The sequence below is a fragment of the Eubalaena glacialis genome, chromosome 7, assembly GCF_028564815.1.
Source record: "Eubalaena glacialis isolate mEubGla1 chromosome 7, mEubGla1.1.hap2.+ XY, whole genome shotgun sequence".
NCBI classification, from domain to species: domain Eukaryota; kingdom Metazoa; phylum Chordata; class Mammalia; order Artiodactyla; family Balaenidae; genus Eubalaena; species Eubalaena glacialis.
In genome coordinates this window covers 20,755,314-20,766,562 of record NC_083722.1, presented here as the reverse complement: position 1 = coordinate 20,766,562, position 11,249 = coordinate 20,755,314, and the positions used below count along the sequence as shown (strand labels likewise).

At 42.1% G+C, this 11,249-nt stretch overlaps 1 protein-coding gene across 1 annotated transcript in view; it reads right to left on the bottom strand.

Moving 5' to 3' along the window:
- Nucleotides 1–7,721: 7,721 nt before the first annotated feature.
- The window catches only part of SCGN (secretagogin, EF-hand calcium binding protein), a 37,036-nt gene continuing 33,508 nt past the window's right edge, over nucleotides 7,722–11,249 (bottom strand). The window contains exon 11 of the mRNA XM_061194882.1: nucleotides 7,722–7,850. Within this exon, the coding sequence (XP_061050865.1) occupies nucleotides 7,722–7,850 (129 nt within the window). The remainder of the gene's footprint in view (nucleotides 7,851–11,249) is intronic.

Sequence of the window (11,249 nt, the reverse complement as noted above, 5' to 3'; positions counted from 1 at the left end):
AGACCTCTGGCCCTGTGTTATCTTACAGAAAGATTATTTTGTTTGTGAGCATCATTTTTAGAAGTCTTTTTTATTGCTTGCTGGAACACTGCTATGCATTTGGAGTGGTGGCCTGGGGAGAGATGTGCTCAAAGCCTGAACATACAGCATAATTTTCACTGGAAGTCAACACAGTTATTTTACAGATGAGGAAATTGATGTGTAGAGAGATTAGGTGATCTTTCCCTAGGAACAGACAGAATTAGAACTAAATGCCAGACTACTGTGTAGTCTTATAATTGAGACTCTTTCCATTACACAGTAATATTTTAAGTTTCTAATTGGTGCTGGTGTTGACAAAAAATAAATCAATAGTCAATCTAAGAAAGAAATGGAAAATTTTATTCAAGTCAAACTGAGGAGTATAACCCAGGAGACAGTCTCTCAGAGAGCTCTGAGAACAGTTCCAAAGAGGTAAATGGAGAGGCAAGTACATACGTGATTTTGGCAAATGGGTACGTGCCATCAGGAACTCATCTTGGTAGAAGATTTTGCTATTTGTGAGGAACAGATATCTTAGTTAATGGTTTAGTGCTTTTCTAAGTACGAGAAGATGCAAGAAACTGGGGTTGCAGTCTTCTCCTGAAAATATCTATCTCAGAGCCAGTCCTGTCAGTTTTCCCAGAACACAAAGTGCCTCATCCTGATCTTCGCCCTGAATTCCTTTCAAGGTGTATTATAGGTCAGTGACTGCAGTGGCTGATGACTTGATTCTTATAGAACTGGATGGTGGGCAACATTCTATATTTTACAATCTCCTCTCTTTTGGTCTTAATTTCAACCAAGGTTTGGGAGGCATTTCGTGACCACTTTGTCCCATGGTGCTAAGATTGCTCATTCCCAGGTCAGGTGAGGATTTCCTTGATAGGCTAGTCAGTGTGCTGTTACTGGACCTAGGCCCTGTTAAATTAGCCAGAAGCCTCTGGACCACCTGTCTTACTAGTCTGTTATGGTCCAGGAAATGTTTCCCTTTTGTTGCTTCTTCCCATATCTAGAGTTGTAATATTACAATCATTGATCTTATAGAGCTGGATATTTGATCAACTGTTTCAAGTCACCTAATTATTAATTTTATCTGAGGCTCAGTCATACATTTAGTAATGCAAGAAACAATCTTGTAAAATAAGCAGAATACAAGTAATATAGCTAGTAACATTAAGAAGGTCATAAGTAAATATTTAAACTAAGAACTTACATTCAGTATGGCCCAGTATCTCACCAGGTTATCTGACCAGTCTGTTCTGCCCCAATCACAGTCTTTAAGGGAAATGATATATTGGCTGCACCTGTAGGTGGTCTGCACCTATAAGGTGAGTGGTGAGTCATCATGACCCCTTATAAGTTAGAGAAACAAATATTATATTCTAAGGAGTTACACAGCTGGCATCAGAAGGAGAAAAATTGATCTTTATGGTTGAGCAGGTATTTCTGCCACTGGGGAGTCTGGTTAATGCAGAATGCAGATAGATGCATGATGCACACTAGAGGGGAGGGAGGAGGCCCAAATGGGCAGAGAAAATTTTTGTTTGAATTCTTCTTGTCATGCCTTAAACTGTGAATTTCTGTTTCATTACTGGGCACTGTGCTAAGAGATGTATGTGTGTGTGTAGTGGTCAGGTAGGGCCAGCTTCTGGAAGAAATCTAAAACAAGGTTTTCTGATCTTAAAAGAAGCTTATCACTTCATTGGAAATGACAAAACCAGACGTATAAAACAACTACAGAAGGATTAGAATCAAATTATAGAGTATTGGTTAAACAATGACATAAATTGGGGGGTAAAAGGACATCGGTGAAGAGTATTGGGGCAGGCTCTATGGGAAAGTTGACACTTGAGCAGACCTTTGAAGAAAGGGTAGATTTTAATTGGTCAAGGGGAAGAGGAATGAGGTGGGAGGTGCGAAGGGACTAGAGACCAGACAGAGGTAAAGAAAAGGGAATGGGCAGCTGTAGGCACCGCAGTGAGAGGCGGGAGTGGGCAGCTGAGGAGAGCAGAGCTGACCCTCAGGGAAAGGAGCCCGCCTGGGAGGCACTGAGATGTCCTAGGGATGTGGAGATGCAGAGAACCAGTGAAGAGGGAAGATTAGCAGTCACGATAATTAGTTCCTCTAACCCTGGAGGGAAAGAAGAGAGAGGATCCATTAGGGAATAGAAACACATTTTTATCTGCCAGGTTGATTGTTTGTTTTCATAGTTAGAAACTTATATTGTCCTAGAAGTCTCATAGACTCTAAGTATCTTTACCAGAATAAAGCAGAAATATGCTGACTATTGCTATTTCTAAAACTTACAGACTTTCAGAACTTATAAATTCATAAGCAATCAAGAAGCAGAATTAAAGCCTATGGGTCTGGTAGTAGGGCCTCTGAAGCTGTTTTTTTGGTTTGTTTGTTTTTTGTTTTTTTTTAATGCCAAGTCTTGTCTGAGTTCAGTCAGAAAGTCTGTTATTTGTGCAACTATTAAATTCATTCAAACTGCTGGATTTTATAGGATTTTTGGCTGAACTGATCAGATACTGCAGTGTCAGGATAAAGTAAAGCTGGTACCCACACCAGTTTTACTGAAATTTTACAGAAATGAATGATTGGATTCTATCACTCAACCTTTTGTTTTAGGCTACATTATGCAGCAAATATAATCACATTCTTTTTTGCTTTAATATCATGTAGACATATATTAAAGCAAAATAGAATGTAATATATATATGTATATACATGTAGAAGAAGATTATATGTATATAATCTTTTTTATTTATGTGTCCATTGATGGGCACTTAGATGGTCTTTGCATCTTGGCTATTGTGAATGATGCTGCAAAGAAACGTGAAAGTGAAGGTACCTCTTCAAGATCCTGATTTTATTTCCTTTGGCTATATACCCAGAAGCAGAATTGCTGGATCCTATGGTAGTTCTGTTTTTATTTTTTTGAGGAAACTCCATACTGTTTTCCACAGTAGCTGAACCAATTTACATTCCCACCAAGAGTGCACAGCGTTCCCTTTTCTCCACATCCTTGCAAACAGTTATCTCTTGTCTTTTTGATAATGGCCATTCTAATAGGTGTGAGGTACTATCTCATTGTGGTTTTGATTTGTATTTCTCTGATGATTAGTAATGTTGAGCACCTTTTGACATACCTGTTGTTCATTGGTATGTCTTCTTTGGCAAAATGTCTATTCAGATCCTCTTCCCATTTTTTAACCAGATTGTTTGTTTTTTGCTACTGAGTTGTATGAGTTTCTTGTATATTTTGGATATTAACCCCTTATTAGACAGATGGTTTGCAAATATTTTCTCCCATTCTGTAGGTTGCCTCTTCATTTTAACTGTTTTTTCTGCTGTGCAGAAGCTTTTTTGTTCGATGTAGTTCCACTTACTGACTTTTGCTCCTGTTGCTTGTGCTTTTGATGTCATATCCAAAAAAATCATTGCCAAGACCAATGTCAAGGAGCTCTTTCTGTATTTTTGTCTAGTCGTTTTATTGTTTCAGGTCTTACATTTAAATCTTTAATCCATTTCACGTTAATTTTTGTTGAGTGGTATAAGATGAGGATCCAATTTCATTCTTGTGCATGTGACTATCCAGTTTCCCCAACACCATTTATTGAAGACACTATTCTTTCTCTTGAGCATTCCTGGCTCCCTTGTCAAATATTAGTTGACCATATATGAGAGGGTTTATTTCTGGCCTCTCAATTCTGTTCCATTGGTCTGTGTCTGTTTTTTATGCCATACCATACCATTCTGATTACTGTAGCTTTGTAATATAGTTTGAAATCAGGAAGTGTGATGTCTCCAGCTTTGGTCTTCTTTCTTAGGTTTGCTTTAGTTATTTGAGGTCTTTTGTGGTTCCATGCAAATTTTAAGATTATTTTTTCTACCTATATGAAAAATGCTATTGGAATTTTGATATGGATTGCATTGAATATTAGATGACTCTGGGTAGTATTGACATTTTAACAATATTAATTCTTCCAAATGATAAACACAGGATATCTTTCCATTTATTTGTGCCTTCTTCAATATCTTTCATCAAAGTCTTACAGTTTTCAGTGTACATATCTTTCACTTCCTTGGTTAAATTTATTCCTAAGTATTTTATTATGTTTGATGCTATTGTAAATGGGATTGTTTTCTTTGTTCCTTTTTCATGTATTTTGTTGTTATAATATAAAAATGCTATATATACTACAGCATTTTGCATGTTGATTTTGTATACTGCAACTTTACTGAATTCATTTATTAGTTCTAACAGGTTTTTGGTGGAGTCTTTAGGATTTTCTCTATATAAGATCACATCATCAGCAAATAGAGACAATTTTACTTCTTCCTTTCTGATTTGGAATGAATGAGCAAACATCTTCAGCAAGGAGCACAGCTCTCTGGGGTGCCATCACACCTTTCCCCAACCCATCAAATATTTACAGCATGGGCTTTGATAAGAGACTTCTGCCTTCTGTCAGTCCGTTATTCAGCACTCTGTTCCCCTTTGGTGCTCCGGCAGAGGGCTAAGACCAGTTATTTTCCTTGGCCATTGCTATAGACTGAATGTTTGTGTCCTTCCAAAATTTATATGGTGAAGCTTAATCCCCAACATGTTGACATTTGGAGATTTGGCCTTTGGGAGGTGATTAGGTCACAGGGCAGAGTCCTCCTCATAAATGAGATTACTGCCCTTATAAAAGAGACTACAGAGAGCTTCATTGCTCCTTCTACCATTGGAGGACACAGGAATAGACATCTGTCTATGAACCAAGAAGCAGGTTCTCACCAGACACTGAATCTACCAGGACCTTGAACTTGGACTTACCAGCCTCTAGAACTGTGAAAAATAAATGTTCATTGTTTAAGCCACCCAGTCAATAGTATTTTTGTTATAGTAGCCAGAATGGACTGAGATAACTATCCATTGATGAACATACCAGCACCTATATTATAGGACATGAGGCTCAAACTTCTTGAGAATGTTTTTGAGTGAACTCATTCCTTAAGTGGAACAAACCCACCTTCCTTCCACTTAAAGGTCTCCACCAGCCCTTTCTTTGGATGCTGGGAAAGGTCTTTGCCAACCTAAGGTTATGACTGGGCAAGAAACCTGAGAGCTTCTGATAGAATCTCAGCCATATGCCATGACCGAAAGCTTGCTGGTGCTCAAGGCAAGTAGCTGCCCTCAATGAATCTTAACAAATTACCCTTAAAAGACTAAAGCTTCCCTTCCCCACTCACTTCCACCTCCGTTATCGCCAGAAAGACACTGAGGACCCTTTGGCTAAGAATTTATACAGTCATGGCTGGAGCAGTAACCTCAAAAGTTCTCCTCATGTAGCTAAAGGGAGAGTCATGAATTAAATGAATATATGTCAGCTTTGGGTCCAGTTTTTATTTTTTCCTTCTTGTGAGCTTAGGTTTTCTCAACCCTGGAAACAAATGTTTGCTCTTTGAAGGGTGTGTGGGTACACAGTTAGCTCAACATTTGGACAATGAGGAGAAGTCTACCTTCTTGGCTTGCCCTGTACTCCTTCCTGGGCTCTCTTTAAGCTCCCATGAAGCATTAATCCACACTGAATGACCCAGACTTAGAGAAATGTTCTGCTGGGGGCTGCTGTGGACCCCACAGTGAGACCAAACCTGTGGGGAAGGGCCAAGGTTTCCTGAAAGGTGCATGAAAATTGGCCATTATTTGTATATATGTCCCACATCTTCTTTATCCATTCATCTGTCAATGGACATTTAGGTTGTTTCCATGTTTTGGCTATTGTGAATAGTGCTGCTGTGAACATAGGGATGCATATATCTTTTTGAATTATAGTTTTGTCTGGGTATATTCCCAGGAACGGGATTGCTGGGTCATAGGGTAATTCTATTTTCAGTTTTCTGAGGAACCTCCGTACTGTTCTCCATAGTGGCTGCACCAACTTGCATTCCCACCAACAGTGTAGGAGGGTTCCCTTTTCTCCACACCCTCTCCAGCATTTGTCATTTGTAGACGTTTTAATGATGGCCATTCTGACAGGTATGAGGTGGTGACTCATTGTAGTTTTGATTTGCATCTCTCTCATAATTAGTGATGTTGAGCATCTTTTTAGTGCCTACTGGCCATCTGTATGTCTTCTTTGGAGAAATGTTTATCAAGGTCTTCTGCCCATTTTTCAATTGGGTTGTTTGCTTTTTTGTTGTTGAGTTGTATGAACTGTTTGTATATTTTGGAGATTAAGCCCTTTTCTGTCGCATCATTTGAAAATCAGCCATTGTTGACCCCCTGACTCCCAACCTCTGTTATGTATGAGCACAGACATGCTGCTTAGCTTCTATTTGCCTCAGTTTCTTCATCTCTAAGGTGGGTGTCATGAGAGTACCTACCTCATAGGGTTTGGTGAGGACTAAATTAGTTAAGATATGGAAAGCATCTAGAAGTACACAGCACATAGAAAGCACTTGATCAAATAGTAATTATGTATACTAATTATCTGTATGTTGGAAGTAAGGGGCACCTAAGAGGAAGGGAACCAGGTTAGGACCTGTGTGTGCCAGTGAGGGAGATCTCTGTGAGTGGTAGAATTTCTTGGTTTATGGTCAGCTCTAAGTGAACCATGCTACACTGTAATTTTTCTGAATTACCTACAACACTTTGTTAAACCTGAAATTCCTGCACAGTCTGGTATAAGGTAGGGGTGTTCTGGAAAATAAAGTGTCAGGACAGCAGAGGAATCAATCTGTCTGCCCCTGCCCCAGGGGGACTGAGTCAGAGTTCCAGGAGTGAAGGGAGGGGGTCTGGTCCATGGCGGAGCCAGCAGCCTGCAGAGGGGCCCACAATAGTCACAGGCGTAGGAGGAGGCCTCAGGGGTCCCAGATTTGCCAGAGGAAACTGTTGGAAGGGGAATGGTTGGAGGGGGTGACGGATGCTTGGGTTACCTGGGAAAGATTTTCTCCATATTTCTTCTGTATTCCTGCCTGCTTGGCCATGTGAGTTCGCAAAGCACCTAAGAGCAAAACCCAGCCCAGGATGAATGTTCTGGTCTTCTCCACGCAGTGAGATGAAAGTGACTATTGGCAACTCCTACTTTGACTCCAACTCATCCGGGCACCTGAGAACTACAGAAGGACTGGTGATGGGGACTCCATCCAGGATCTTGCCCTTCTCTCTCCTTCTCCTCTTTCCCCCACCCCAGTTAGAGAAGTAGTTCATCCATCCAACCATCAGGTAGAACCCTCCAAAGGTCACAGCACAAAAACAGTTATCAGTGCATCTTTGTTTCCAGCTGCAGGTTTATTTCCACTTCAAAATCTATTTGTAAAAGTCACGGGACTGCCACGAATGCCACATACCATTCAGCAGAAAGCCGAAAAGAAGAGCGCAGATAGATGGACTCAGCTGCCCCACCTCTGCAGTGACTGGGGGAGGACAAGCCAAGCAGATCCTGGAGGTCAGCTGAGTCCTTAGGGGGACAGGAAAGCCCAGGGTCAAGCGGAAAATAACACAGACCCTGCGTGGGGGGCTTCCAGTAAAGGCAGGAAAACACCAGGCCATTAAAAAGAAGGCCCTCAGGTCCCTCCCCTTGCCCAAGAACACCACACCATTTGTTAGAACGTTTGCCTACTGTGTCCCCAGTAGCAAAGCACAGATACAGTTTTACCAGCAGGAGCTCAGAAACACACTAAGAGCAAAAGGCAAAGCGGTGTGGGGATTAGGGGTTGATTTTCAGCCCAAGACACAAAGCCAGCTCAGACTTCTGAATTTTGCCATCCTTATTCACATCGCAGTGACGCAAAAGAATCTCCCGGAACTTATCAAGGTCCACGCCGCTGATGCTGGGCTGAGGACAATAAAAATAACATGTCAGTAGGCAAGCCAATGGCAGTCCCACCCTTTCATGCCACCCTGCCTCCCCTCCATGTTTGCTAAGCTTAGGGGACACCCTGCCTTCTGAGAGCCCCTCCCTGGAGACAGGCCATGAGGGAGTGATTCTATCTCCTCATCCCACCAAATGTTGCCAAGGATAAGTTTTCTGCCCACAAGTTCATTTCTCAGCATGTCCCTTCAGGCAAAAGAATGTCTATTCCCACATCACTTCTCTGCAGTTCTAACAGAAAGCCTGCCTTTTTCTCAACCATAATAAAGATATTTTGCCTTAGAGCAGAGGATCGTCACCAAAATTCTGTCTCACGACACTGCCGAGAGAAGGCACATTTATTATCTCCCTGTGGGAGGTTTCTGTGCCTCTAGTTTTTAAAAGGGTTACAATGCATGAAAATCTAACTAAAGAATTATGTTGTTGAGCTAGATAGGCCCCATCACATTTATTCCAAGGGGATATTTCAGGGGCTAAGAAGGAATTGTGAATCAGGTCAGCTAGGAAAATATTCTAAACTCAAAGGCCTGCAAAAGTGAGCAATGCTGGAACTAAGTGATTCTCCCTAGGTTATTTTATTTAATCCTCGCGGTAACTTTGCAAAGTAAATGATTATGCCTCGTTTACAAATTAGGACACGGAGGCTCAGAAAGAGCTGAGACATCTTGCCAAGCTAGAAAGAGGCAACAGCATTTTTGATCCCAAGTCTTTTGTCTCCAATTAAGGGCTCATTTCACCAGTTCTCACTGCTCTCATGGCGAAATCGCTGGCCTAATGAAGCTGTATGCATGGTGATGAATCTAAATTTAAAAGTCAATGTTGGGGGCTTCCCTGGTGGCGCAGTGGTTGAGAATCTGCCTGCCGATTCAGGGGACACGGGTTCGAGCCCTGGTCTGGGAAGATCCCACATGCCGCAGAGCAAGTAGGCCCGTGAGCCACAACTACTGAGCCTGCGCGTCTGGAGCCTGTGCTCCGCGACAAGAGAGCCCGCGATAGTGAGAGGCCCGCGCACCGCGATGAAGAGTGGCCCCCACTTGCCGCAACTGGAGAAAGCCCTCGCACAGAAACGAAGACCCAACACAGCCAAAAATAAATAAATAAATAATTTAAAAAAATTTTTTTTTAAATTTTTTTTTAATTTAAAAGTCAATGTCCAGAGAGAAAGGAAAAAATCATATTTCCAAACCCGTTGATTGTGGACTAGTTATGAGTGAGCAGCAGAGGCGCACTCTCCAGGGTTTGATTTCAGGAACTCTTGGAAGCAGCCCTCATCACCCAACCCCACCCCAAGGTTTCCTCACTTCCAAAGAAAGCTCTAGAAAACCTGCAATAGGAAACAAAACCTTTCATTCTGCAACTAGACAGCCATATTAAGACAAGCTAATTTGCACCGTCCCACAGGGTAAATGACTGACACGAAATCTACCCCTGATAGCAGGTTTTAACAGAGCGAAGGAGGGGAGAGAACACCAGGAATGGGGAGCCATATGGCAGAGCAAGAAGAAAAAACGCCAAAGTGGGGCAGGATTCTGGGAGATATCAGGAGGTGAAAGGGTCTGGGGCCAGAAGCTAAACTTGACAAACTTCACTCCTCTGCCGAGAATCCCTGAGTGTTTGGACTAAGAGGCTAACACGTAACACATTGTCAATAGGTTCTCTTTGTCGGGGCTCTAGAGGATAGCTCCCTGGGTGTCAGTGCCAGGCAGGTATAGATGTGGCCTGAGGAAATGTGGCCTAGAGGTCCTGAACACAGCAAGCTACACTCTGTGGCTCTGTATTAGAGGCTCATTTGTTGTACGGTTACAAGTGGGGATATTTGGTTTTCAGTATCCTCAAACCACTTTTGCTAAATCCTTTCTGCAGCAAGTGACACCCTGCCCCAGGACCCTTTTAGTAAATTCCCACACTTAGAAAAGACTTGGGTGGTAGTCATGTACATATTAGCATATATTAATTTGCCAAGGCATTTATGGCAATACCAAACTATTCTAAGCTCTTTTTTTTTTTTTTTTCTAATTTGTTTCCTTTAAGTGAGTAGAAATATCTTAGGTTGTGTGCAGGCATGTGTTGGGGAGGCAGTTGTGGGTATGAATGTGGGTATGTGTATAAAGGAAGTTTCTTTGGATCTTTTGAGTTGTGGGTTTTGGGTTTTGTGGGGTTTTTAAATTTTTATTTATTTATTTTTGGCTGTGTTGGGTCTTTTTTGCTGCGCGCGGGCTTTCTCTAGTTGCGGCGAGCGGGGGCTACTCCTCGTTGCAGTGGGTGTGCTTCTCATTGTGGTGGCTTCTCTTGTTGCGGAGCACGGGCTCTAGGCATGTGGGCTTCAGTAGTTGTGGCACGAGGGCTCAGTAGTTGTGGCTCGCAGGCTCTAGGGCGCAGGCTCAGTAGTTGTGGCGCACGGGCTTAGTTGCTCTGCAGCATGTGGGATCTTTCCGGACCAGGACTCGACCCCGTGACCCCTGCATTGGCAGGCTAATTCCCAACCACTGTGCCACCAGGGAAGCCCTTGAGTTATGTTTTTAATGCTTGACAAATCACCAGGATTCAGGAGCACTGAATGCCACTGCTAAAAAAATGCTTGGATCACAGAAGACAAATCATTTGAAACCACTGAGGGCTTCCATTTTAATAACAAGTTACCAATATAAATAAATGCATGCAGGTTCCTGATCTAAGGCCTCTATGAGTCCCCTCTTGCTAACCATCTTCTTGTCAACAACAGAGAAAAGCAGATGGTGTATCTAGCAGGGAAAAGAATAAACTTTTGGAGGCCTGGGGGCAGGACCTCTCATTATCTGCAGGCAGACACCCTGGTCATCTCTGGCATCCCTTTTATTTGGTTTCCAACATTTTTGTTCACATTGCTACTTCTCCTTGGTGGGTGCTTGGAATCTTCAATGTCTTGCCTTCCCACTTTCTAGTTTAGGTTGTAGATTCTTGTGTTGATTTTCTTGCTGTGCTAAGTGAGCTACAGGCTTTCAAAAAGTCTTGTGTAGAAATTATGGTGTCTGCTCCCTCAGGGACTTGCTATCTTATCACACTGATGGAGGACAGCCTTGGGTAGCATTTCCCAGAGGTTAAAGCAAAGGGTGGGTGTTCTGGTAACCAAATAATTTTGTTAACACAAATTCAACATATGCATCATATATGACTGTACAAGAATTAAAAGGCTATAAAATAAGCTTACTTCAGGGTTATTATTGCAAACATCGGGGATCCTGACCAGGACTGTATGTTTAGGAACTGAACCAGCTCCCTGCTGACCCCATGGCATGCTCTGATAGTTGCTTTTAAAATAAATCCCAGATACTGGTTTAATTGTCCTGTGGCCCTTTCTTTCTTTTTTTTTTTTTTTAAATTAAT